General features: G+C 44.8%; 1 protein-coding gene across 4 annotated transcripts in view; it reads left to right on the plus strand.

Moving 5' to 3' along the window:
• Positions 1-25087, plus strand: part of KIAA1257 (KIAA1257 ortholog) — a 384182-nt gene that overhangs the window by 218277 nt on the left and 140818 nt on the right. For all 4 annotated transcript variants that reach the window (XM_029600807.1, XM_029600809.1, XM_029600810.1 and 1 more), the window contains one exon: positions 11772-11897. In XM_029600807.1, coding sequence (XP_029456667.1) covers positions 11772-11897 — 126 coding nt within the window. The remainder of the gene's footprint in view (positions 1-11771; positions 11898-25087) is intronic.

Below are 25087 nucleotides of genomic sequence, written 5' to 3' on the forward strand. Positions count from 1 at the left end.
AGAAAGAGGAGTAATGGTCTGATGTGGGTTGGCTCCCACAGAGTGGCAGATGACACCGTTCTATTAGTGTAAGGAGTAACACTTAGTAGAAATAGTGAATCCCTGGGCCGATGGCAGATGACAGTGCCCTCAAGTGGAGATCCTGAGAGGGACCACCGGCTAGGCTGGAGTATTGAGACAAACACAGAGGGGTAGATTTTTTTTAAAAGCGCGTTCGCGTACTTTTGTTCGCGCACCAGGCGCAAACAAAAGTACGCTGGATTTTATAAGATACGCGTGTAGCCGCGCGTACCTTCTAAAATCCAGGCTCGGCGCGCGCAAGGCTGCCGATTTTGGGCAGCCGGCGCGTGCCGAGCCGCGCAGCCTGTCTCCGTTCCCTCCGAGGCCGCTCCGAAATCGGAGCGGCCTCGGAGGGAACCCTCTTTCGCCCTCCCCTCACCATCCCCTCCCTTCCCCTACCTAACCCACCCCCCCGGCCCTATCTAAACCCCCCCCCCACCTTTATCCACGGATTTACGCCTCCTGGAGGGAGATGTAAATCCACGCGCGCCGAGACCCAACCCGGGGGCGGTTCCGGAGGGCGTGGCCACGCCCCCGGAACGCCCCGCCCCGAAACCACGCCCCCAGGCCCGCCCCGAAACGCCCCGCCCCGCCCCAAAACGTCGCGTCGTTCGGCCACGCCCCGACATGCCCCCGACACGCCCCCTTCAAAAAACCCCGGGACCTACGCGCGTCCCAATGTTCTGTGCGCGCCGGCGGCCTATGGAAAATAGGCGCGCCGGCGCGCAAGGCCATGCTCGCATAAATCCGGGCGGATTTACGTGAGCAGGGCTTTTAAAATCCGCCCGAGATAGTTCTTTATTAGACTGGAAGTGGAACCACCAGAGGTGGCAGTAGTGAGTTGATGTGCCCGGCAGGGCTGAAGTCCCTCTGATACTGGAACTACGATCTCTGAGTTGCTGAGCTGTAAGGAGAGACTATAGATAGTGGGGCGGATTTTAAGAGCCCTGCTCGCCTAAATCTGGGCAGATTTAGGCGAGCAGGGCCCTGCGCGCCGGTGCGCCTATTTTACATAGGCCTACCGGCGCGCGCAGAGTCCCGGGGTTTGGCGAGGGGGGCGTGTCGGGGCATGTCGGGGGCGGGCCCGGTCGGTGCGGCGTTTTGGGGGCGTGTCAGCAGCGTTTTGGGGGCGGGCCCGGGGGCGTGGTTACGGCCCGGGGCGGTCCGGGGGCGTGGCCACGCCCTCCGTACCCGCCCCCAGGTTGCGTCCCCGTGTGCAAGCGGCCCGCTGGCGCGCGGGGATTTACGTCTCCCTCCGGGAGGCGTAAATCCCCCGACAAAGGTAAGGGGGGGGTTAGACAGGGCCGGGGGGGTGGGTTAGGTAGGGGAAGGGAGGGGAAGGTGAGGGGAGGGCAAAAGAAAGTTCCCTCCGAGGCCGCTCCGATTTCGGAGCGGCCTCGGAGGGAATGGGGGTAGGCTGCGCGGCTCGGCGCGCGCCGGCTATACGAAATCGATAGCCTTGCGCGCGCCGATCCAGGATTTTAGCGGCTACGCGCGTATCTACTAAAATCCAGCGTACTTTGCTTGCGCCTGATGCGCCAGCAAAAGTGCGCCAATTCGCGCGGTTTGAAAATCTACCCCAGTGAGTAGACAGGGTATGCTGGACATAACCAGTGGTAGATGATGCACTCACAATTGTAGATATCTGTAATGTCTTCTATGCAACAGAGTCTTCAGTATTCAGGAACAGGAGCCACAGGCGAGTACTGATTCCTATAGGCAGTCTGAAATAGAGCTCACAATAACTGTGTATGGGATGGCTTCTGGACTAGAAGAGAGGCTAGGAGAGATTTAGGAACATAGGCCCTCGTGGCGCGAGTACCGGTTTCTATCTGTTAATCTGTAATAGTAATCAATAAGATATAGGTATGCGATATCTTCTGAGGAAGAAGAGTGTCTGAGAAAGTTATTAGGAACATAGGCCCTCGTGGAGTGAGTACTGGTTCCTATCTGCAATCTGCAATGTTAACTCATGATCTCCGTCCCTGCGATAACGTCTTAGACTGAAGGGAGTCTTAGAGATTAGGAACAAGGGCCCTCGTGGAGCGAGTACCGGTTCCTGTCTGTAATAGGACTCACTGTGTTCATGTCTGCGATCGCCTCCAGGCAATAGGAGTCTTTGGGAACGTAGGCCCTCGAGGAGCGAGTACCGGATCCCGTCCAACAATCTGAAATCAAGAAGAGAGAGAGCAGAGCCCCCGAGGAGCGGGTACTCCTGGTAAGTTTGAAAAGGCAGAGCAGTGGAGAAAGATTTCCCCTTGCTGACTCGGATCATTGTTGCAAGTAGCGTGGACTGCCGAAGCAAGTCCCGTTGGAGTTCCTTGCTAACTCGTTTGTGGTTAGCAAACAAAGACCTTTTAAATTGAAAACGGATGACATCACTACAGGGGGATGACCCCAAGGCTTGCGCCCTTGCTGGTACAAAGTCTGGAGCGCACGCGTGCGCCCTTACGTCATCAGAAACATGGAGTATCCGTGGTGTCAGGCCAGCCTGGGGATACCGGGACCAAGAGGCGGGGAGAAGCCGCGGCTGTATCTGTCCGTCTGAGCCGAAGGGAGTCGCCACAAAGGTAGAAAGGGTGGAGCAAGGGCGAGAATAGGCATGAACGCAATACTTACAAACCACATTATACAGAAAAACAACAGATAGAAATCATTTTTTAAGGCTTGACAGTCATCCCCATGCCCTTTTAAAGAGGGTTTACCGGTGGGCCAATTTTTCCGAATTCATCATTTATGTTCAGATAAAAATGATTTTTATGATCAAGCATCTGTTTTGAAAAGAAGATTCTCAGAAAGAGGATTTCCAGGCTACACTATCATTCTAAGTAACTTTGTCTCGATCGTCTTTACTCTGCTTATAGGCATTTTTTTCCAATATGTAAGATTCATTTTCATTCCTTTTCTTATAGCGCTGAACAAGTTTGCATTTACAGCGCTCAACACGCAAGATTTAACTGACCTAGTAATTGCCTTCCGTCATGGTTTGCCTTAAAGTTTATTAGGGCTACTCTAATGAATGTCCATTTTTTACAGATAAATGACATCGGTCCACAAATGCAAATCTTTCCCTGAAGAAGATTAATACATCCTCCGAAACATTGCAATGTAGGACTCTGATTCATTAAGAGGCTTGCTCACACAGTGGACATTTTCAGATAAGTGTGTCGTAGAGATAGCTTGTCTCTCAAGCATCTGTTGAATAGCCAGCATTTTCAGCATTCAACTCTTATGCACACACAGAGTGACTGATGATTATAAAGTCCAGAGCTGTTCAGGGCAGCTCCAGTTTGGAAAGCCTCAAGAACTTTATGATGGTCACTCTTTAAAACAAGCCCTTGTTTGTGATTATAGCAAGATTTATAATATATTGGCTTTTGCAGGAGATTCATGCTATTGGAGTTTCTTTATTTTCATGTTGTGTTTGAGGAATTGTGGACCCTTGGTCGCAATGGAGATGACTCTGCCCACGGGGAGGAGCCCTGTGGGGAACCACAGCGATTGGCTGACACAGCAAACACAGAATCGATAGAGTCTTTATTGTACTGCTGTAATCAATGGTAAAGAACCATATGAAGTGACATATATTTTTTAATCTTTATTACATTAGAAAAATCACAGCAATATTTAAATATTTTACATATTACCCACAAAAATATGCATCTAAAAATTCTCACTCCATTCATACATCATACATACCCTTACATACTTCCAACTTTTCTTCATAAAACTGTCTCAATCCTCTCAGATTAGATCACATACCAAAACTTCTTTACAGTACATCATAAATTGTCGGTTAATTTTTTTACCCATCCGGTGTCTGGAAAAAAGATTTATCTGAAAAATAGAACTACGTGTCAATCCAGCTCAGTAGTATATATTGTACAATGTCCTTGTGGACTGTTTTATGTAGGGAAAACATCAAGAAAAGTTAGAATTCGGGTATTAGAACATTGCAGTAGGATTCGGAATGTGGTTGAAACCGCTCCACTGGTAAAACATTGGCAAGAATATCATCATACAGTGGAGGAGCTTCGTTTCTTTGTGATACAAGAAATAAACAATAGACGAGGAGGCAATATTAATAAAACATTGTTACGCTTGGAGCAAAGATTGATCTTTTCTTTGGGAACATTGTGGCCCAAGGGTTTGAATGATAAAATAGATTGGTCAGCATGTCTTTAGCAATATAATTACTATTGACCTGGGTTAAAGTAAGGAATAAGAAGTGTAAAATGTTTTTTTCATTTTTGAAAGATGTGTTGCTTTTTTTGTTCTGTGTTTTGGGGAAGTGCGGTTGTGCAGTAGGGCTGAGTTGAATCTTAGTGGGAAGGTAAAATAAAGGGGCGGAGATGAAGTTAGACTGCCGTTTGATTGGAGTAAGGGACTTTAAAAGAAGAGGGGAAGTGGTTTCCTCACTTCCTTCGATTCACTCGATGTCGGCGTCTGTTTGAACATTATGAAGGTGGTGGTGTGTTAAGAATTATAAGATATGGTGAGTTTTCCTTCTCTTTGTTATTCGTGTTTATGGGGTTTGGAAAGGAGGGGTTTTTTTCCTCTCCGGTAGAAATTTCTAAATTTTTTGAACTATTGATTTAATTCGCTTAGGTAACTCATAAAGGAAGGTTGGAAGAAGTGTTTAAATTTAAGCGTCTGGGTGAATACCTTTTGAAAAAACGTGGAGCAGCGGGAGCAGAATGGTACATTTACATGTACGTCTAAGAGAAATCTTTTTGAGGACGTACAGGTAAAAATTTAATCATTAGATATCTTTTTAAGGTTAAAAGGTATAAAGTTTTTTTGGTAAAGACTTATAGAAAACTATGTTAATTGATTTTATTAAATATTATAGATGAAATCCTTTCGGGAATATGCGATGAACATGAATAAATGAGCAGTAGGAGATTCGTTCAAATATCTCCTGAGGAAGCCTGTGGGCGAAGCATGTTGAGATAATAAGAGAAGAGTTGAAGATTTTGTCGTTTCTCAGAGTGACAATTTTTGAAATTTGGATTTTCTCTGCTTATTTAATAGTTTGTATTAAAAAATTTACAATGTACTGTAAAGAACTTTTGGTATATGATCTAATCTGAGAGGATCGAGACAGTTTTATGAAGAAAAGTTGGAAGTATGTAAGGGTATGTATGATGTATGAATGGAGTGAGAATTTTTAGATGCATATTTTTGTGGGTAATATGTAAAATATTTAAATATTGCTGTGATTTTTCTAATGTAATAAAGATTAAAAAATATATGTCACTTCATATGGTTCTTTGTTGATAGTCTTGTGATATATTATTTAAGTAGCCAGAATAATCATATCTTGTAATCAATGGTAAGGCAGGAAGGTAAGGCACTGAACCACGAGGTGCCAATACGCTCAACAGGCTTAGAAGTGTAGTCTCATCCAGGTGTTCACGATAGGCAGGAGCCCACAGAGTGGGTAATTATGCGGCTGGTGGGTGGAGTAGAGGTACTCACGGAGAGAAGGCGTCTTCCTGATGGTAGAATGGTGGGACCGAAGGTCCATGGTGCAGGATATGAAGAGGATAGGCCCTCGAGGAGCGAGTATCCAGTAGTCTGATATCCTGGAATGAATAAGAGTCAAGACCCCCGAGGAGTGGTTGTCTAGATTAGTGAGGCCCCGAAGGGTAGTAGGAAGCAAGAGACCCCCGACGAGCGGGTGTCTAGAGCTTTTGCTAGAGTGAGGCCCTTAGCGATAAGAAGCGTCTAAGCTGGCAGCTTAGAGCAGTCAGAGTAGCGAAGCGAAGTTTTTGCTAACTCGTTTAGGTAGCGGAAGTGGAGCCTAATTATACCCGGAGGTACTGACATCATGCGGTGGGGTCGCCCCCAGGTTCCTGCCATGATGTGTATTTGAGCATCAGAGATGTGTGCGCTCGCGCCCTAGGAGGCCCAGGGAGTGAGCATGGCAGATGGGGACGCCCATGCTGGTCAGAGAACGCCGAGGCCTGTGGCACTCGGCACCGGAGACAGCCATCTTGCCCAGAGAGAGAGAAAGGGGAGAAAAAGAAGTAAGGCCGGTAAAAGGGTGTTAGGCATCCTAGGCAAACCTTACAGCCTTGCACCTTATCCTAGCTTGTCACATTCTCCGTACACACAATAAAAAATTATACAGTTATAATACAGATTTTACATGAAAAAGGATATTCAAACTACACTCTTCTGAGATAAAATATCAATTATAATATGTATGTTATATTTACATGCAATGCTGTGGTGTCAACCAGAAAACCCTGCAAAAATGAAAAACAAACACTTGGAACCCATATGATATTAGGCTTATTATAACACACCATGGGCATGGCTTGTCCCTCTCAAAGCCACAAGAAAACAGAATTACAATACAATATACTTTTTATGTCAAAACAGTAATAACTGCCAGTACTCAAGCAGCAACAACACTACCTATGAAAAGGTAACAATGCAAGCATTACAACAGGCCCTAAAATACCCCCTATTAGAAAAACAGAACATTGATCCAAGATGGCTGCCTAGAAGGTTGTGCCGAGAGAGCGCTCCTCAATTTTTGCAAGTTTTCTGCTGTTTCAATGATGTCTCACATGAAAAGAAAGGGGAAAGTAAGAATAGACACCCTGACTATTCCTACTGCCACCCTCTCACAACTGTTAATTGAGGGGTTCCTCTCACCACTAAGTGCAACGACTCCGGGTAAAGTATCCACTGGTGGCGTTGGGGTGGAGCGAATTACAAGGCCACAGGATCATTACATCTCCCTTAGTCCCGGAGTGCCCGTGACGCCTTAACTGTCGTTACCCGTTCTATCTCTGGACTCGGAGCCGGGGATGCCCCGAGAGAGTGGCGCCACCGGACCCCCATCAGGGGGAGAAACGGAGAAAGAGGAACAAGATCACAGGTCGGAGGAAACAAAGATGTCCCGCCGGAGTGCGAGAGGAGAAATGACCATGGAACCTCTAACCTCGACAACTAATGGCAGCGAAGGTAAGGCGCGGCCTCTGCTATGAGGCAAAATCACCACTTTCAAATTGAAAAATCTGCTGTTCTTGTTGTGGGCTCTAGTGTTGAGGCAGCACAAAAGATAACATTAGAAAACTTATGGCTTGTTCTGATGGAATTAAAAACATCAATGGCTAGTCTTGATACAAAAATAATAAATTCAGAATCAATCTAAACAATTGGACTTAACTGTAAAAAAACACTCTGAAAAGCTAGAGACCTTGGAAAACCACGTTGACCAAGTTCAAAAGAACCAATCTGGATTAATGAAAGGAAAAGTTGCAAATGGTTGTGATGGCGGCGACCCTCCAGAAGGAAGGGATAATGGTCAATCCTTACCTCGACGATTGGCTGATTCGAGCTAAGTCGGAAGGCGAGCGGATGGTTCTTCGTGTGATCCATTGTCTCCAATCCCTAGGCTGGGTAATCAACGAAGCGAAAAGTCATCTGATTCCGTCACAGTGTCTGGAGTATTTGGGAGCTCGTTTTGATACCCTCCAGGGCAGGGTGTTTCTCACGAACGACAGGATGTACAAATTGCAGCAACAAGTGTGTCTCTTGTTACAGCGTCAAATCCCCAGAGTGTGGGATTACCTACAAGTTCTGGGGTTCATGGCTTCAAAGTTGGAATTGGTGCCTTGTGCCTTCCCTCACCTGAGACCGTTGCAGAGAGATCTTCTGTCGCGGTGGGATCCAGTATCGGAGCAATACCAGTTGCCCCTGCCTTTGTCACATCAAATCAGGTCCAACCTGCAATGGTTGATGTTGGAAGACAACTTACAGAAGGGGATGCCCCTCGAAGTCCCGGACTGGGTGATCATGACAACAGATGCAAGCCTTCAAGGCTGGGGAGCAGTGTGCCTCGGTCATGCGGCACAGGGAACCTGGTCCTTACCCAAACGGTCGTGGTCTATCAATCACCTAGAGACAAGGGCAGTCCGTTGGTGTTCCAGTTCCTGGTGCAAGGGAGAATGGTTCGAGTCTTCTCGGACAACGCCACTACGGTGGCATATCTCTATCGCCAGGGAGGAACCTGGAATCCAGCCATGGCACAGGAAGCACCCTTCCTCTTCACTTGGGCCGATCTTCATCTGGAAGACATCGCAGCCTCTCAAGTGGCAGGCGGGGACAACGTGCAGGCGGACTTCCTCAGTCGTCAACAGTTAGATCCCGGGGAGTGGGAACTATCCTGGGAGCGTTGGAATCACATTTGTGCTCGATGGGGAGTTCCCAAACTGGACCTCATGGCGACCCGTGTCAACGCCAAGACGGACCGGTTCTTCAGCCGAAATAAGGAAATCGGGGCGGTAGGAGTAGACATCCTAGTCTGCAAGTGGCCAGCTGGAATCCTCTTGTATGCCTTTCCTCCATGGCCCCTGATCAGGCTCGTTCTCAGATGCATAGAGGACCATCCCAGTTCAGTAATTCTGATGGCACCGGAGTGACTGCGGCGGCTGTGGTTTGCGGACCTGGTACGGTTGGCGACAGACGGCCTGCTACGCCTAGCTCATCTGCCGAACCTCCTGCGACAAGGGCCCATTTTTTCAAATCGGGAGGTTCACTTCTCTCTCGCAGCCTGGTGTTTTGAGAAGCGGCAGTTATGGATGAAAGGTTATTCAGAACAGGTGATTTCCACCCTGCTTCAGTCCAGACGGCCCTCGACGTCTATGGCATATGCTCGAGTGTGGAAGGTGTTTGAAGTCTGGTGTGACTAGCAGGGTGTAGTGCCGTTGTCGGTGACCATTCCTCAGGTCTTGGTTTTTGCAGCAGGGATTATCCAAAGGTTTGGCTTATAGTTCCCTGCGTGTTCAGTTTTCGGCCCTGTGATGTCTCCTAGGGCGGGTAGGTGGCAGGCCTCTAACCAAGTCGCTCGGACATTGTCCGTTTCCTGAAAGAGGTGAAGCACTTTCGTCATCCTCTTCGTAAGTTATGCCCGGAGTGGAATCTCAATCTGGTGTTTGAGCCTCTGGGACCCGCTTCCTTAAAGGACCTCACCTTGAAGACAGTGTTCTTGGTGGCCATCTGTTCCGCGAGGCGTATTTCAGAATTGCAGGCTCTTTCCTGTAGGGATCCCTTCCTTTACATCTCGGCTGATAGGGTATCCCTGCGCACGGTCCCTTCCTTTTTCCCGAAAGTGGTGTCTGCCTTTCATGTTAATCAGTTCGTGGAGTTACTCGGAGTCCCTGATTGGCTCGTGACCTCGCTATGGGAAGAAATCTTCATCTGTTTGATGTCCGCTGGGTTCTCCTTCGGTATTTGAAGGTCACTAACTCTTTCGAAAATCGGATCACCTTTTTGTGCTCTTTGGAGGTCCGAAGAAGGATGAAAAGGCATCTAAGGCATCCTTGGCTCACTGGCTGAAGGAAACAATTTGCTTGGCCTACATAGGGAAGGGTCGCTCCGTCCCGATTGGTTTGAAAGCTCACTTGACGAGAGCGCAAGCGGCTTCTTGGGCGGAGTGTCAGTTGTTGTCACTGAGGAGATTTATAGAACCACAGTCTGGTCTTCCCTGCTTACCTTCACAAGGCATTATCGTCTGGAAGTCAGGGAGCCAGACCAAGCGCTTTTTGAGGAGAGCATCTTGCAAGCGGGTCTTTCGAGTTCCTGCCCAGTGTAGTGTGGCTTTGGTACATCTCACTGGTCTGGACTGATCTGGGAATATACAGGAAAGGAAAATTGGTTCTTACCTCCTAATTTTCGTTCCTGTAATACCACAGATCGGTCCAGGACCCGCCCGGGTGCTACTGCCGAAAGACTGATTTACCTAACGGTTAGCTGCTGTACATAGGGAATCTATCAGAATGATTCTATAATATTTTGTTTTTTTGTCAATTATACTTTGCTTGGGTATCGCTGAAAACTGATGAGCTGCAGGTGGCACACTTGGGATGCCAGTGCCTCGAAGCTTTGTTCTCTGACTCCATCTGTTGGTGGGAGTGCATAACCCACTGGTCTGGACTGATCTGTGGTATTACAGGAATGAAAATTAGCAGGTAAGAACCAATTTTCCTATAGCTATGGTATAGCACTATGGATTCTAGAAACCTTGTGGAAGTACTCGAATCAATCAGTCATTGAAGATATTTTTCAAGCATTTCCAACTTTTATTCACATAGTACAGGAAAAGTTTTGTTCCCCGGACACAGACCGTGTTTTGCTACATGGGCTTGCGTTGGAGGGACAGAAGCCCAAGCTCTCAACTTCTAACAAATAAAAGAAGGAGTTAGCAAGGATCCATAACAAAACATAGGCAATTCAATGCAAATAAAACAATGCAGCTGACTTAGAAAAATGTCAGCCCTGTTATTTTAGAATGTTTCAGGAAGGTGTAGTTAATTTTTCCCGGGGATGCTAACATGCATTCTGATGTCCAAGGGAGGCCAGTTATATACAGGTCAAAAAATAACCACCCACTTAAGCACCTAAATATCCTCTGGAGGTCTTGCTAGACTCCCCAGCCCCACCCCATCTCGCTCACCCTGGGGCTGCTTGCCAAGGGGAGCCTGCAATAAATAAGTAAAAATAAAAGATTTTAAATTATGCAGCGATGCCCTGTCTCCCTATCCAAAATCCTCCCCTTCAGTAAAGCTTCCCCTTAAATCAGTAGGTAACCATCAGGTCCCCCCTCCCCATTTGCCTCCCCTCCTCCCTTACCCCCAAAATAGGGTCTGGTGACCTAGGGACCCCTTCCTCCTGTACCTTAAAATTAGTATTTGTTTATTTGATTTATGGCAATAATTCACATAGTAATCAAAGCGATGTACATATGGTAGGAAAATGTCATCGACCAGGCCAAGAGCTAGGGGTGCTTTGGACTCCCACTGCAACACCAGTGATTATTTTTAAGGTATGGAGAGGGGGTCCCCCTAATAACCAGGCCCTATTTTTGGGATAAGGGGGAAGGAGAGTGGAAATCTTAGGATGCTCATGGAATTGTGGGAGTTACAGGAGGGGGGGACTTGGGTTGGGCCAGGGGAGGAATTTTTTCCAAAGGGAAGAGTTTGAATAGAGAGGCGGGGCATCACCACGTGACTCATAAGGGCTATATATTTTTACATTTTAATGTCTGTGCTGTCTAGAGAGGTAGTAGTGAGGGGTGGGCAGGGGGACAGTTATTTTTGGGCCTTGGGCTCTTTAAAGTGATGGTGGCCCCTGCCGAGGTGGACCATCATCTGATGCGTAGGCCTGTATTTCGCGGTGCTATTTTTTATAGCAGGTTTCTCCCACCATAAAAACATTGTGTGGTGATATTGCTGTGATATTTTGTTGGCGATGGGCAAAATATTGCAGGAATACTTTTATGTGATATGTCGCACCTCCCATGACAGCACATCATGGCATGATAAATGTCCCCCCTCTGTGTACATGCTGTTACATATCTGTACCTCAGCTGGCTCATCTATAATTGGTTAATCATCATATGATTCTTTCTACCTTTTTCTTCTTAAATGGCTTTCATAGATTATGCAGGCATTCAGAATGCTGTGCAGTTATTCCTGCCAAAGATGGCTGTGTGTATGTTTTCAAAGTAACATACAGTTTTGCACAGTGTGTCTTGACAGCTGGTTTCCTTTCTGTATGTATGCATAAATAATTATCTTTAAAAACGTAATCAAAACCCTTCACACCACTGACAAAGTCCAGAAACAGTTGCCTATAATCTACAAGTTAGCGTTGTTCCTGTTTATTCTTAAAATAGATTGTTCTTTTCACAGGAAGAAACACACTCTCAAATGTCAAAGAAATGTTTCAGGACCAAGGAAGAAAGATGAGCCAAAAACCAGTCAAGGAGAAGGAGGACAAAATAACTTTACAAATAGACTTCATTCCCCTTCTTGCAGGTATTACTTTTCTGTTCCAAACTTAACATAGTAGGCAGGGAGTATTGTTTTAACCCAACAGAAATGCAGTAAAACTAGCAAGGTTTCCATTGATAAGAGGGCTGAATTAGCCATTACATGTGGGTGAAGTCATCCGGGAGCATTGAACGGACTTGTTTCTCCAAGTTTGTAGAGCTTTTAGCTCTACTGAGAATGTGCAGGAATTCCCATGTGGGCGTTGTCTCGTGAGCCTCTGCAATCATTTTTTGTCTAAGCTAAAGCACTAAGATTGCCAACTGGCTCCAGATTTTCAAGACAGGCTGATCCCATCCTGGTTTTAATCCACTACAAGTAGGGACTTGTAGTCTTGCTTTTCTGCAAAGTGCAATAGGGAAGTCAGAACTACAAGTCCCAGAATGCAATGGGATAAATCCAGGCCTGGATGAATCTCTCCTGAAAATCTGGAGTCAGTTGGGAACCCTGTGAAGCACGGATGTGTACTTTGTCCTTTCATGGATTACAAACTGGTTAAAAGTCAGGAAACAGAGAGTAGGATTAAATGGTCAATTTTCTCAGTGGAAAAGGGTAAACAGTTGAGTGCCTCAGGAATATGTACTTGGACCAGTGCTTTTCAATATATATAAAAAAGATCTGGAAAGGAATACGACAAGTGAGGTTATCAAATTTGCGGATGATAAAAAATTATTCAGAGTAGTTAAATCACAAGCGGATTGTGATACATTACAGGAGGACTTTGCAAGACTGGAAGATTGGGCATCCAGATGGCAGATGAAATTCAATGTGGACAAGTGCAAGGTGTTGCATATAGGGAAAAATAACCCTTCCTGTATTTACACGATGTTAGGTTCCATATTAGGAGCTACCACCCAGGAAAAAGATCTAGGCATCATAGTGGATAATACTTTAAAATCGTCGGCTCAGTGTGCTGCAGCAGTCAAAAAAGCAAACAATGTTAGGAATTATTAGGAAGGGAATGGTTAATAAAATGGAAAATGTCATAATGCCTCTATATCGCTCCATGGTGAGACCGCACCTTGAATTCTGTGTGCAATTCTGGTTGCCGCATCGCAACTATATCTTTTTTGAGATGGAGAAGGTACAGAGAAGGGCAACCAAAATGATAAAGGGGCTGGAACAGCGCCCCTATGAGGAAAGGCTGAAGAGGTTAGGACTGTTCAGCCTGGAGAAGAGACGGCTGAGGGGGGGATATAATAGAGATCTTTAAGATCATGTGAGGTCTTGAATGAGTAGATGTGAATCAGTTATTTACACTTTGGAATAATAGAAGGACTAGGGGTATTCCATGAAGTTAGCAAGTAGCACATTGCAGACTAATCTGAGAAAATTCTTTTTCACTCAACACACAATAAAGCTCTGGAATTTGTTGCCAGAGGATGTGGTTAGTGCAGTTAGTGTAGCTGGGTTCAAAAAAGGTTTGGATAAGTTCTTGGAGGAGAAGTCCATTAACTGCTATTAATCAAGTTTACTTAGGGAATAGCCACTGCTATTAATTGCATCAGTAGCATGGGATCTTCTTAGTGTTTGGGTAATTGCCAGGTTCTTGTAGCCTGGTTTAGCCTCTGTTAGAAACAGGATGCTGGGCTTGATGGACCCAGAATGGCAATTTCTTATGTTCTCCTTTTTGATAAAAACGTCTGCCTTACTTTGCTGCTTCTGCAGCTACCCAATGGTACTTTTCAAGACAAAAAAATTAAAGAGAATTACTGAAGCTGTTTTCCTCAGCAAAAACAAAATGTGGGCCAGAAGACTAAATCTACTACAGTGAGTTGATTTAAGAACTTCCATGTGGCAAGATCATATCGCTCACTGATGGCCAGAAGTTCTGATTGCTAACTGGGACTCAACAACGACCAGAAAACTGTGAAGCCTGTGGACAAATGCTCCTGTGGTCACAGCACTCCAGAGCCTTGTGCATGGAAGACCTGCATACATTTCTTTGGAGTCATAGTATATCTTCCATCCGCAGTGCAGTGTTATCTGCCTCCTCGGAAAATAACGAACGGCAGCTCTTCCAAAACTCCTCCATCCACTCAGGCCAAAGCCGCAGGGTCAAGTTCAGCTGGCCGCTCCACTTTGAAACAAAAATATCATTCCCAGCCTGTCAAAGAAATAAGTATCGCAATGCATTGGCACTGGCACCATTGGAATGCTCCTCCACGATGCCGGCAGCTCACAGTGCTGTGAAGCTTCATCCAATGCATGATCCCTCAATGCACTTGAAACATGGTGCACGACACACATGAAGCACGATGCACTGACGCACCTAATGTGTTGTATACCGATGCACCTGATACACGCTACAACCAGGAGCCCAGTGCTCAACGCGCTGATGTACACTTCACTGACTCACTCGATGTGTACCAGTACGATGCATCAGGGCTTTGATGATGCAGCGATACACTCCTGGCAAAATTCATTGATGTACTCATTGCAGGCTTCAATGTACCTAACATGTATTTCACTCCATGAAATACCTGGATGACCCGTGGGCAGCAGAAAAATATGTTTTGAAGTGTCTCACAGTCCTCTGTAATGTCCAGGCATTCAACTCCCTTGCATGTTTGTACTTCCTCCTATCAAGAAGGGTTGCCAACACATGCAATATACTAGTCATCTGAAATCTGTGGCAGAAGGTTTGAGGTTACTAATGCCTCCTAGGTTACTAGCTAAAGGTCATCACCTGCAATCAGCGGAATTTGCATGTTCAATTGACCTCTGGCAGACTGCCTGCTATAATGCCAGAACCTGTTTTGGTATTGGAAGAGGATGTACCTCCACCTACACCAGGCCACAGAAAACAACTAGTCGCTTGACCAAATTGTAGACTTAGTGAGGAGTTTCTTTACTTCTCTCTAAAGAGGCAGATGGAATGTACCTATCTCTTTTTTCAACTCTGGCTTCTGCAGTTCCACCGATGGAAATCTCACATTCACCCTTAGGTGTGCTATCATCATCAGAAACCCAAATTAGGGCTCCTCATCATCACACTTGATTGCAGTGGAGTCTGTTCAGTTGCAGGTATTGGACCAGGCTATATTTCTGAGACCTGAACCAGAGGAACCGTGTGTCACCTTCATCACTGGAGTCCTGGATAAGTAAGCCCATACCTCTAGGCTCAGCAGAGGACTCCATTAGAATGCTATCAGATCCTCTGCCAGATCCTCCGGAATACACCTCCCCTCCGGAAGATCTCACTATTCAAAATTTGTGGAAAAGTTAAGAGCAGTACTAGGTGCTCATGTCTGTAAGGATAAAGATCCACTTTCAGAACTGCTTGGAATTCTTAAAATTCTGGATACATCAGCTGAACCTTCCGCCTTACCAGTTCATGACATTCTAAAGGGCCCACTGATGAAATTATGGGAAATGCCGATTTCATTTACCTCTATGCCTCAATAACTAAACCTTAGGTATAGAGTCCAACAATCATCAGGCTTTGGTGAAATTCACCTGCTGTTCCAATCATAGTAGTGGATTCTGTTCTGAGAAAAAGAATATTTGCATTCATTCCAACTCCTTGCTGGGCAAAGATTATAAACCTCTGGACATTTTTGGGAAAAGGATGTTGCAGATTGCTATGCTTTCTGCTCACATCACCATCTACCAGTTTCTCATGATGCAATACCTCAATGACTGTCTTCAGAAGCTGAAGCTGTACCTACCTTCCTCTGATCAGAATATCTTTCCTCAGCCTTTCAAGGATGCGGAAGAAGCTGTCTGAGCCCCTACTCGGTTACATGTATGGATTGTTTGATTCTGCATTGTGTACCTCCGCAGCTTATATCAGAGCACAGTGTATGGTATGGTTATGAACAAGTTCCTTCCGTGAGGATGTCCATGAGAAATTAGTGGATCTCCCATGCTTTGAAGACAACTTTTTCAGGGAGGAGCTCTGAGAAACAGTTTCCTGAAAGACCAAAATTTGGCAGCATAGTCACTCTCCATGGCGCCAGAGCTGCTCACTCTTCAGTGATGTCTAAACTTTTCTTACAAGTGACCCTATTTCCACAGACGGCCTTACCAGCCTTTTCAGCAGTACTGGCTTCCACCTTTTCCGACACCATGCCAACAGCAGCTTCCAGCCAGACCTAAAAAATGGGAGCACCATCAGCCAAAAACCACTCAGCAGGCCCAGCCAAATTTTGGTATGCATATCTCATCAAGCTTTGCCACAGTCCTCTCATATCTCTAAAGTCAGAACCTACTCTTGTAACTCAAGACAGTGGGACTCTCTTTCATCCCAGTCTCTCAGCCCTCCATCTCACAGCTTGGATGTTGAGCACACTGTGTGTGTGTAGGGGCAATTTTCAAAAAAATTTAAATGCTTAAAACTAGGTTTTATATATGTAAATGGACTTTACATGTTAACTGGATTTGAAAATTGCTAAAATATATGCCATTGAATTGTCAATAGGTTGTACACACATAAGTACACTTTAAGCATGTATATGGGCTTTTGAAAATTACTATAATAGTATGTTAATTTACACATGTAAATTCCTTTGAAGATTACTTCCTGTGATTGCAAATCTCTTTTTACCATCAGAAATTAAAGACATATTAATTTCCTCTAGGAAGCCTTCTGCCAGAAGAAACTATGCATTCAAATGGAAAAGATTCTCCATCTGGTGCCAACAACATGATTTTGATCCCTTTTCATATGAACCTTCACAACCCTTAATAATACTTGCTTCAGCTCTCTTATTCAGGCCTCGCTAATTCCTCAATGAAAGTCCATCTGAGTGCCATCTCAACATATCACACTTTGTTGGTCAACAAACAAACTTCAGTGTACCTGCTCATGTCTTATTTTATGAAAGGACTCTGGCATGTCAAACTTCTGATACAGAAACCTCCTGCTCCATGGGATCTTAATATGGTCCTCTCCTAACTGATGAAGTTGCCTTTAGAACCACTAGAGACTGCTTCTTTGAAGTTATTGATTTGGAAGTTGCTTTTCTTCATTGCAGTCACCTTGGCAAGAAGAGTTAGCAAACTCCAGGGCTTTGTCTCTCCATATCTGCAGTTCTGTCACAACAGGGTAGTCCTCCAAACATACCCAAAGTTTCTACCAAAAGTAATCTCAGCTTTCCATATTAATCAGTCTATAGTACTACCTACCTTCTTTCCAAGGCCTCATGTGCATGAGGGCAAGAAAGCCCTTCATAGTCTGGACTACAAATGGTTCTTGGCATACTATAAGAGATGTACTCAGCCTCATCGTTAGAACAACCAACTCTTCATCTTGTACTACGCTGTCTGAATAGTGGCCGCTAAGCAAACTTTATCCATTTGGTTAGCTGATTGCATCCATCACTACTACAACCTGGCAGAATTACAAGTTACAGAGTCAAAGTTTAGCAGGTGCGAGCTATGGTTTCTTCTGTTGCTCATCTGCGAGCAATGCCCCTTGAAAATATCTGCAAAGCTGTGATGTGGGCTTCAGTCCACATATTCATAGCTCATTACTGTCTTGATAATATCTCAAAGGTTGACATGAGATTTGGATAATCAGTTTTGTGTAATCTGTTCACGCTGTAGTCCACTGTCCATGGTGGACTCCAGGTTGCTTGCTAAGTAATTTCTCTACTTCAACCCTCAGCTTAGGATTGCCCATATGTAATGGCTAATTCAGCATGCTTATCAATGTAAAAAACAAGTTTACTTACCATAAACAATGTTTTTCATAGACAGCAGGATGAATTAACCATTAGCCTCCCTGGAGAGTCAACTGCTTAGCTTGATTCAGCTCTGATACTTACTGTGGAGGCACATGAGGCAACACCCGCATATGAGCACCCACACATGCTCAATAGATCTAAAAGCTTTACAAGCTTGGAGAGAAGAGTCTGTTCAGTACTGCAGGATAATGTCACCCACATGTAATGCTTAGTCATTCTGCTATCTATGGAAATACCTTTTATGGTAAGCAAACTTGCTGTACCTATAGAACCTGAATGTAATTCCCTTTGAAGTATCACAAAAGGCAGAATATAAATAAAATAAAATAGCTGAAGGTCAAAAATCCCTTGCCCCATTTATTTGTTTATTTTTATGGATTATTTTACCTGCCTTTTTGAATAGGAAATTCACCCAAAGCAGGGTATAACATATTAGAATGGCAACATAGTCAGAGGACGTAGGTGTTGCAGGTTAGCAATTCTTGTCTGAAGGAAACTTCAGTAAGGACCTCACTTGAATAAATTAACAGGGTTAAACTAGATAAAAGCAGAAAAGGACTAAACTTGAAATAAATCAATAACAGGACAAACCTAGGTAAAATACAAAATATCTTAGTAAAACAACAGGTTGTAGTAGCATATTCAAGATATTTATATAAGGTGCCAAGTAAATACAAGTCAGTTTAGTTCAAATGCATGGAGGGAGTAGGCTTCATCTGCTTCCAGGTTGGAGGAAGTTGTGAGATGTTGTGTGTTTGGTGGAGCACTTTTGCAAGAGAGTTCCAAAGGGCAGGTGCTGCTCCTGAGAAAGTTTGTCTATGAGTATCTGTTCTTTTGTCAATAGAGTCAGTATGGAATCCTTGCTTGTAGAAGGTACCAATGGAGTAGTAATGTATTCTACATTGGTATGCATTCTCTGGGTTGAATACAACTTTCATTAAATCAAAATTGGTTCATTTGCCCCTGCTTTTATGATAAATAAGTTGGCTTCTCTTTCTGTGCTCCCACCACCGATTTATATGCAGAGGTGTTTCTATGATATTTAATTTATTTGGAAGGGACACGTGATGCTCAGATCGAATTGTGAAGAAAAATTCAATAGAAAAGGAGACTGACTAAATAACCAGAAATGGCAAAGAGAGACAGTGGATGCTGAGTCTTCAATAAAGTGAACGATTAGGCAATAAAAACAAACTAGTCATGCTGGTAGAAAAATAGATTATTAGTATGCATTTGTATTCCTGAAAAATATTCCAAGAATGGAACTGAAATGTTGGCTTTTTGAGTTTTCCATAGATAAGCAGCTGAATTAGCCATGCTGTCTGGGTACGTCCTCTGTGCCACTAGGTGGCGGAGCTCTCTAAGATCACCCAAAGTCTTTTGGTGAGGGTTCCCTCCTACCTGTCCCTGTGCCTGCTCGAGGCTCCTCAGTCCATTTTTTTCCGCACGACTGACCACATGCAGAGCTTTACTCTCTTGTGAGGAAAAGTTGTTGTGAGGAAAAAACTTGACAGGATTTCTTTAGAAAAGTTCTCAGAATTTCACACAGGATACTTAATTTATCATGCCTCGTCCAGGCTTTAAATTTTGTGACTGTGGCAAAATAATGTCTGTAACCGACAGACATCAATTCTGCTACCTTTGCTTTGGTCCAAAACACGACCAGGCGAATTGTAGATACTGTGGACAGATGTCCCCAAGGGCGCAGCGCCAGAGAGCAGCGCAGATCACCCAGCTCAGAGAGGAGGCAGCGGGCTCATATGCCCCCTCTGATGCTGCAGCCAGGTCGGCTCCGGGACTGAAGTTGACACCTAAAGCCCAAGCCCATCGAAGGGCCACTTCTGCAGACCCTCCAGGTCACAAGCAGAAAAAGAAAAATAAGGTAACATTGATGCAGAGCGCTGGGGATGCGCTGCGGACGCAGCCTGCATCGGATGCATCAAGAGTTCATGGTGTCTAAGCTTCTACGGAGCACCGACACACTAAAGACAAACCGACTCATCAGCGCCCTGACGCTTCAGAAAAACATCAATGCATCGGAGTAGTGTCAATGCACCGACGCATCGGCACATTGACGCCTCAGAGTCCATCCCCACTATTAGTGGTAGACTCTGAGGATTCTCTATCTCTACTACGATTATCAGATGCCTCTTCACAATAATCTGAGGATTTTTCTGGACGTTTTACATCATCTCAACACCGTAGACTGTCACTGTTGCAGGATCCATTACATTCCAAACTTTCTTATCCACGGGAAGATGTCGGACGCCCTAAAGGACCAAACAAGGACATCTTCAAGGCAGCCTTATTACCATCTGGCCAAAGACTGGATCCCAGACCATCCACAGCTACTGATACAGATTACTGCTTTCTTGTCACAATTTTTAACATCAGTCCAGCAACAAAATCAACCAGCCCCTTATCAACTGGAAGAGATGCCTTCATCACCTACACCTAGGCCAGCACCAAAGACACAACCTAGCAGACCATCACCTCTGCCAATAGATTCTCCTACTCCATCTTCGTCACCAGGGTTGTCAACCGGCTACCCGTCTGACCCACAGGAGTTGCCTCTAGAGCCAGTATCACCACTGGAAGATCTCACGTACTTCCAATTCTTGGAGAAAGTGGGTCAACGATTGGGAGTGAAAACAAAAAAAGATACCTGATCCTAGACAAGAGATGTTCGGCGTCTTGAAAATATTTGATACTCCGGCTGAGCCTACAGCACTTCCTTCTCATCCAGTGCTAGAATCACTTTTAGAAAAAACTTGGCATTCTCCATATTCAATGACTCCAACCTCAAGGAAGACGGATTTGAAATACATCATGCTAGATTCTCCATTTTACACCAACGTGCAGTTACCACACGCGTGTCGTGGTTGAATCAGCCATGCAAAAGGCACGCAAGTCACGATTACACTCAAATAATTCACCGGGCAGAGATAATAAAAGTCTAGATGATATTGCACGGAAAACTTTCCAGTCAGGAATCCTCAATGCCAAGATACAGGACCACCAATTTTATGTAGCTCAGTATCTTTTTGAATGCCTTCAGACCTTAAAACCTTTGCTACAACAAAGTTCTGCAAACAACACACCTCCATCTGAATTTCATGATATGGAAGAAGGGCTAAGGCATCTTATACGTTCCATTTATGAGGGGTTTGAAACCTCTGCTAAAACAACAGCTAATGCCAAGGCAGCCAGGCGACTGGCATGGTTACGTGCAAGTGCCATAAGAGAAAACGTTCACGATAAGCTGACCAATCTTCCTTGTTGCCCGGATAACTTATTTGGTGAAATTCACAGAAAATATGGCGAAATTAAAAGAAGAAAAGGAGGCGGTACTTTCGTTAACTCAACATGACACATCGTCTTCTAAATGTCATTTTGGTTCATACAAAAAACTTACCAAAGACTTCAATATCGGCCTTATACTACCTATAGGCCTCAACAGTATCAATTAAACCGCCAACAGCCTTACCAGCACCCAGCTTCCCGCCAGCACCCATGGCACAACTCAACCAAGCCAGGCTACAGACCTCAATCTCCTAAAAACCAATAGAGTTCTTAGAAATGATTCCACTACCACTGCCCACCCAAACAGTAGGAGGATGACTGTCCCACTTCCTTGCACAATGGAGCACCATCACAATGGATTCATGGGTCCTGAATATAATACGGGACGGATATTCACTCAATTTCACATCCCTTCCTCGTCTTCCGCATTTGATTGTCACCAGACCTCAAAGTATTCATCGGCAGACTCTCCTTTGAGAGATCAGTCACTTACTTCAACAACACTGTATACAAGAATTACCTCCATCCCAACATCTAACGGGATTTTATTCACAATACTTCCACATTCCCAAGAAATCCAGAGGTCTGCAACCACTTCTGGACCTACGCTTTCTCAACAAACACATTTGAAAAGAGAAATTTAAAATGACTTCTCTCAAATCAATTCTCCCCTTCCTACAACCCATGGATTCGATGTGCTCCATAGATTTAAAAGATGCATATGTTCACATTCCAATGCACCCCAAATCTTGGAATTACCTCTGTTTTCAGATGGGAAAGAGACACTTTCAATACAAAGTCCTTCCCTTCGGTCTCGCATCTGCTCCCAGAGTATTCATGAAATGCCTAGCGGTAGTAGTAGCACACCTCCGTTGTCGGGGGATTCAAATATTCCCTTATGTGGACGATTGGCTACTAGTAGCCCCAAATCCTTTTCTCCTCAGAGACAATTTACTTCAAACAATCAATTGCCTGGACAATCTGTGTCTCCTGATAAATTACAAAAAATCTTATCTTTAACCTACCCAGACCTTGGACTTCATCGGAGCCTCTATAAACACCATTCAAGACAAAGCTTTCTTGCCACAACCCTGAGCAATAGCTTCTCTAGCCCAATGCCTAATAAATCTTGCAACTACCTCAGCCTGCCAAGTCTTGACTGTTCTGGGTCATATGGCAGCATGTACCTATGTGGTCCTGAACACGAGACTCCACATCCGTCGCCTTCAATGGGGTTCGAAAAACCAATGGTCTCAGTTCCGAAGTCCCTTGTCCACCCAAGTAAGATTAAATAACAGTATGAAAACAGACCTTCAATGGTGGATATGCCCACCAGCATTGACAGAAGGCTCACCACTGAGGCCTCCTCAACATCAATTGATTCTTACCACAGATGCCTCCCCCACAGGATGGGGAGCCCATCTTGCCAACCTACAAACCCAAGGGTTGTGGTCGCTCCAAGAATGCACTTATTACATCAATCTCTTGGAACTACGAGCTATCAGATATGCTCTTTCAGCTTTCGAGCACAAGCTGCAACAGCAAGTCGTCATGATCCATACCGACAACCAAGTGGCAGTGTTTTACATAAACAAGCAAGGAGGGTCCGGTTCATGGAACCTTTGCAAAGAAACGGTAGAGATTCTGGACTGGTCCCACAGCAAGGGAATTTCCCTACAAGCAACATACCTTCCGGCAATCAACAATTCCAAAGCGGACAAGTTGAGCAGAATTTTTCACCTATACAAATGGGAACTAGACCAACATGTGACCGACCTGATTTTTTCAATTTGGGGCCTTCCCCACATAGCTCTTTTTGCAACGGAACGCAACAGAAAGGTTCCCCTTTTTTGCTCAGACTATCCCAGTGCTCACCGGTTGCTACAGAATGCATTCCTACTGGATTGGTCTCAGGATCTACTTTACGCATTTCCTCCAATTCCCCTGACATCTGGCACAATACAGAGGTGCATCGAGGACAAAGCGAACCTAATCCTCATTGCACCAGAATGGGCACATCAACCATGGTACGCTTACCTACTCCAACTATCAATCTGCAAACCAATTCATCTGGGGAATGACCCCACCCTTCTCACCCAACAAGAGGGTTCACTTCTTCATCCACGTCACGCATCCTTGAATCTCACTGCATGGAGATTGAAAGGCTCACGTTCCAAACCCTAAACATATCTCCACAACTGGAAGATATTTTGGTAGCGTCAAGGAAGCCATCAACTCGACTAAACTATCAATGTAAATGGAGGCGTTATGCCACATGGTGTTCTTCTATGAACATAGACCCACTCACATGTCCACCTGAAAGTCTTCTGACTTACCTCCACCTCCTTTATACACAAGGTTTAGCCATTGCTTCCTTACGTGTTCGTCTCAGCGCAATATCAGCGTATCACACCCCTTTCAATGGAGAATCTATAGCATGTCATGCTCTGGTTTCCCGATTTATGAAGGGTGTTCTGCAACTATGACTTCCAATCAAGAAACCACCAGTACCATGGGATATTAACCTAGTTCTGGAACAACTTATGCTACCACCCTTTGAACCAATGAACGCTTGCCATCCTAGATACCTTTCCTGGAAGGTGCTATTCTTAGTCGCCCTCACTTCTGCATGAAGAATCAGTGAACTTCAAGCACTGGTTCACTACTCACCTTACCTGGAATTCTACCATGACAAAGTTACACTACCTAGTGACACGGAGGATGTACCCAGACAGCACGGCTAATTCATCTGCTATCTACGGAAAACACTGTTTATGATAAGCAACTTGCTTTTACTATAAAACGGTTTTTATTGAGTAATGAACATGTAACATACAAACAGTGGGAACCCCCTGAAACCAGCTCCACATATCGCATTCTGCTATGTGCGGAAGTACCACACTGGAGATAAACAGGCACTCATTTTAGTAAGCCCCCCGTTCCCCTACTGTTCATAGTGCGGAATGAAGTGGTCAGCCATGCAGTTTACACTCCAGGAAGGTGCCGGAGACATAGAGCTCTGATACACCCCTCGGCACCGCTTACAGAAGAAGATACAATCTAGGACCACCACCGTTCAAAATACTAACGCTTAGTAATCCCCTCCCCCTCCCTCCCCCACCTCTTGATCCCAGGTCCATCCAGTCTAACGCAACAATATCTCAGCACCCTAAAATGTATTAATCACTGGTCCACGAACTGCTACACCCTCTCCATATCCAGGCACAGAAGGCTGTCCGGCACACTCAGTCATTAATAATCAGACTCCGAGTATGATGCGGCAAAGCTTTAAGATAGACTTCCCAAGTTCATAAAAAGGTTCAGCGTTGCAACGGTGAGGCTTTTGAGGTTAAATTGTCCATTTGCATCATACGGTGGAATTGTATACGCCAAGTCCAATACGAGGGGGCTGTTATTTCCTTCCAGTTTAGTAATATAACTTTCTTCCCCACCAGCCAGGCCTTCTTGACAAGCAAACGAGGACCCTCCCCCCGAATCAAGGTCTGGGGAATGCAATCAAATAAGATCAAATGCTGAGTAACCGTGATCTGCACCTTCAGTAGATGCTGTAAATACCCCATAATTTTTCCCCAATATAGCTGGATCAATGGGCAGGCCCAGAAGACATGAGATAGGGTCCCAACTGCAAGGTGGCAACGGGGGCAGGTGGTGCCCGGAATTAGTTTGGCATAACAGTCTTTGCTTTTATGTTAAACGTGATATTTTCTTTCTACTGCTTTGTAAAAAATGATCCTTTTTTGGGCCACTAATCCATGTCAATCAAACAGTATGATTCATCATCCATCTTCATAGAGTAGTGAGCACATAACCCACTAATACTCTTTCTCTGTGTGCCCATTCTAAAGAGCCAAAAATTTGAAAGAATTTGCAAAACCAGTTAGATACTTTATTTATTTATTAAAAAATGTATATACTGCAACATAAGCAAACCTAGCAGAGCGGTTTACAATAAAAACATCCATAAAATTTATAAAAAGAAATAAAAAGCAATCACTTTTTTCACTGCTAAACTCTTTATCCCTACAACCCCACTCACTCAAGCACTAGGGAACAGGAAAATCTTAACATCTTTCCGGAATTTTTGATAGTTCACTTCCGACCGCAATGTTACAATTGGTAACATATTCCATAGATACTTGAGAGGGCAGGGACTATTCGGACTTT

The sequence above is a fragment of the Rhinatrema bivittatum genome, chromosome 4, assembly GCF_901001135.1.
Source record: "Rhinatrema bivittatum chromosome 4, aRhiBiv1.1, whole genome shotgun sequence".
NCBI classification, from domain to species: Eukaryota; Metazoa; Chordata; class Amphibia; order Gymnophiona; family Rhinatrematidae; genus Rhinatrema; species Rhinatrema bivittatum.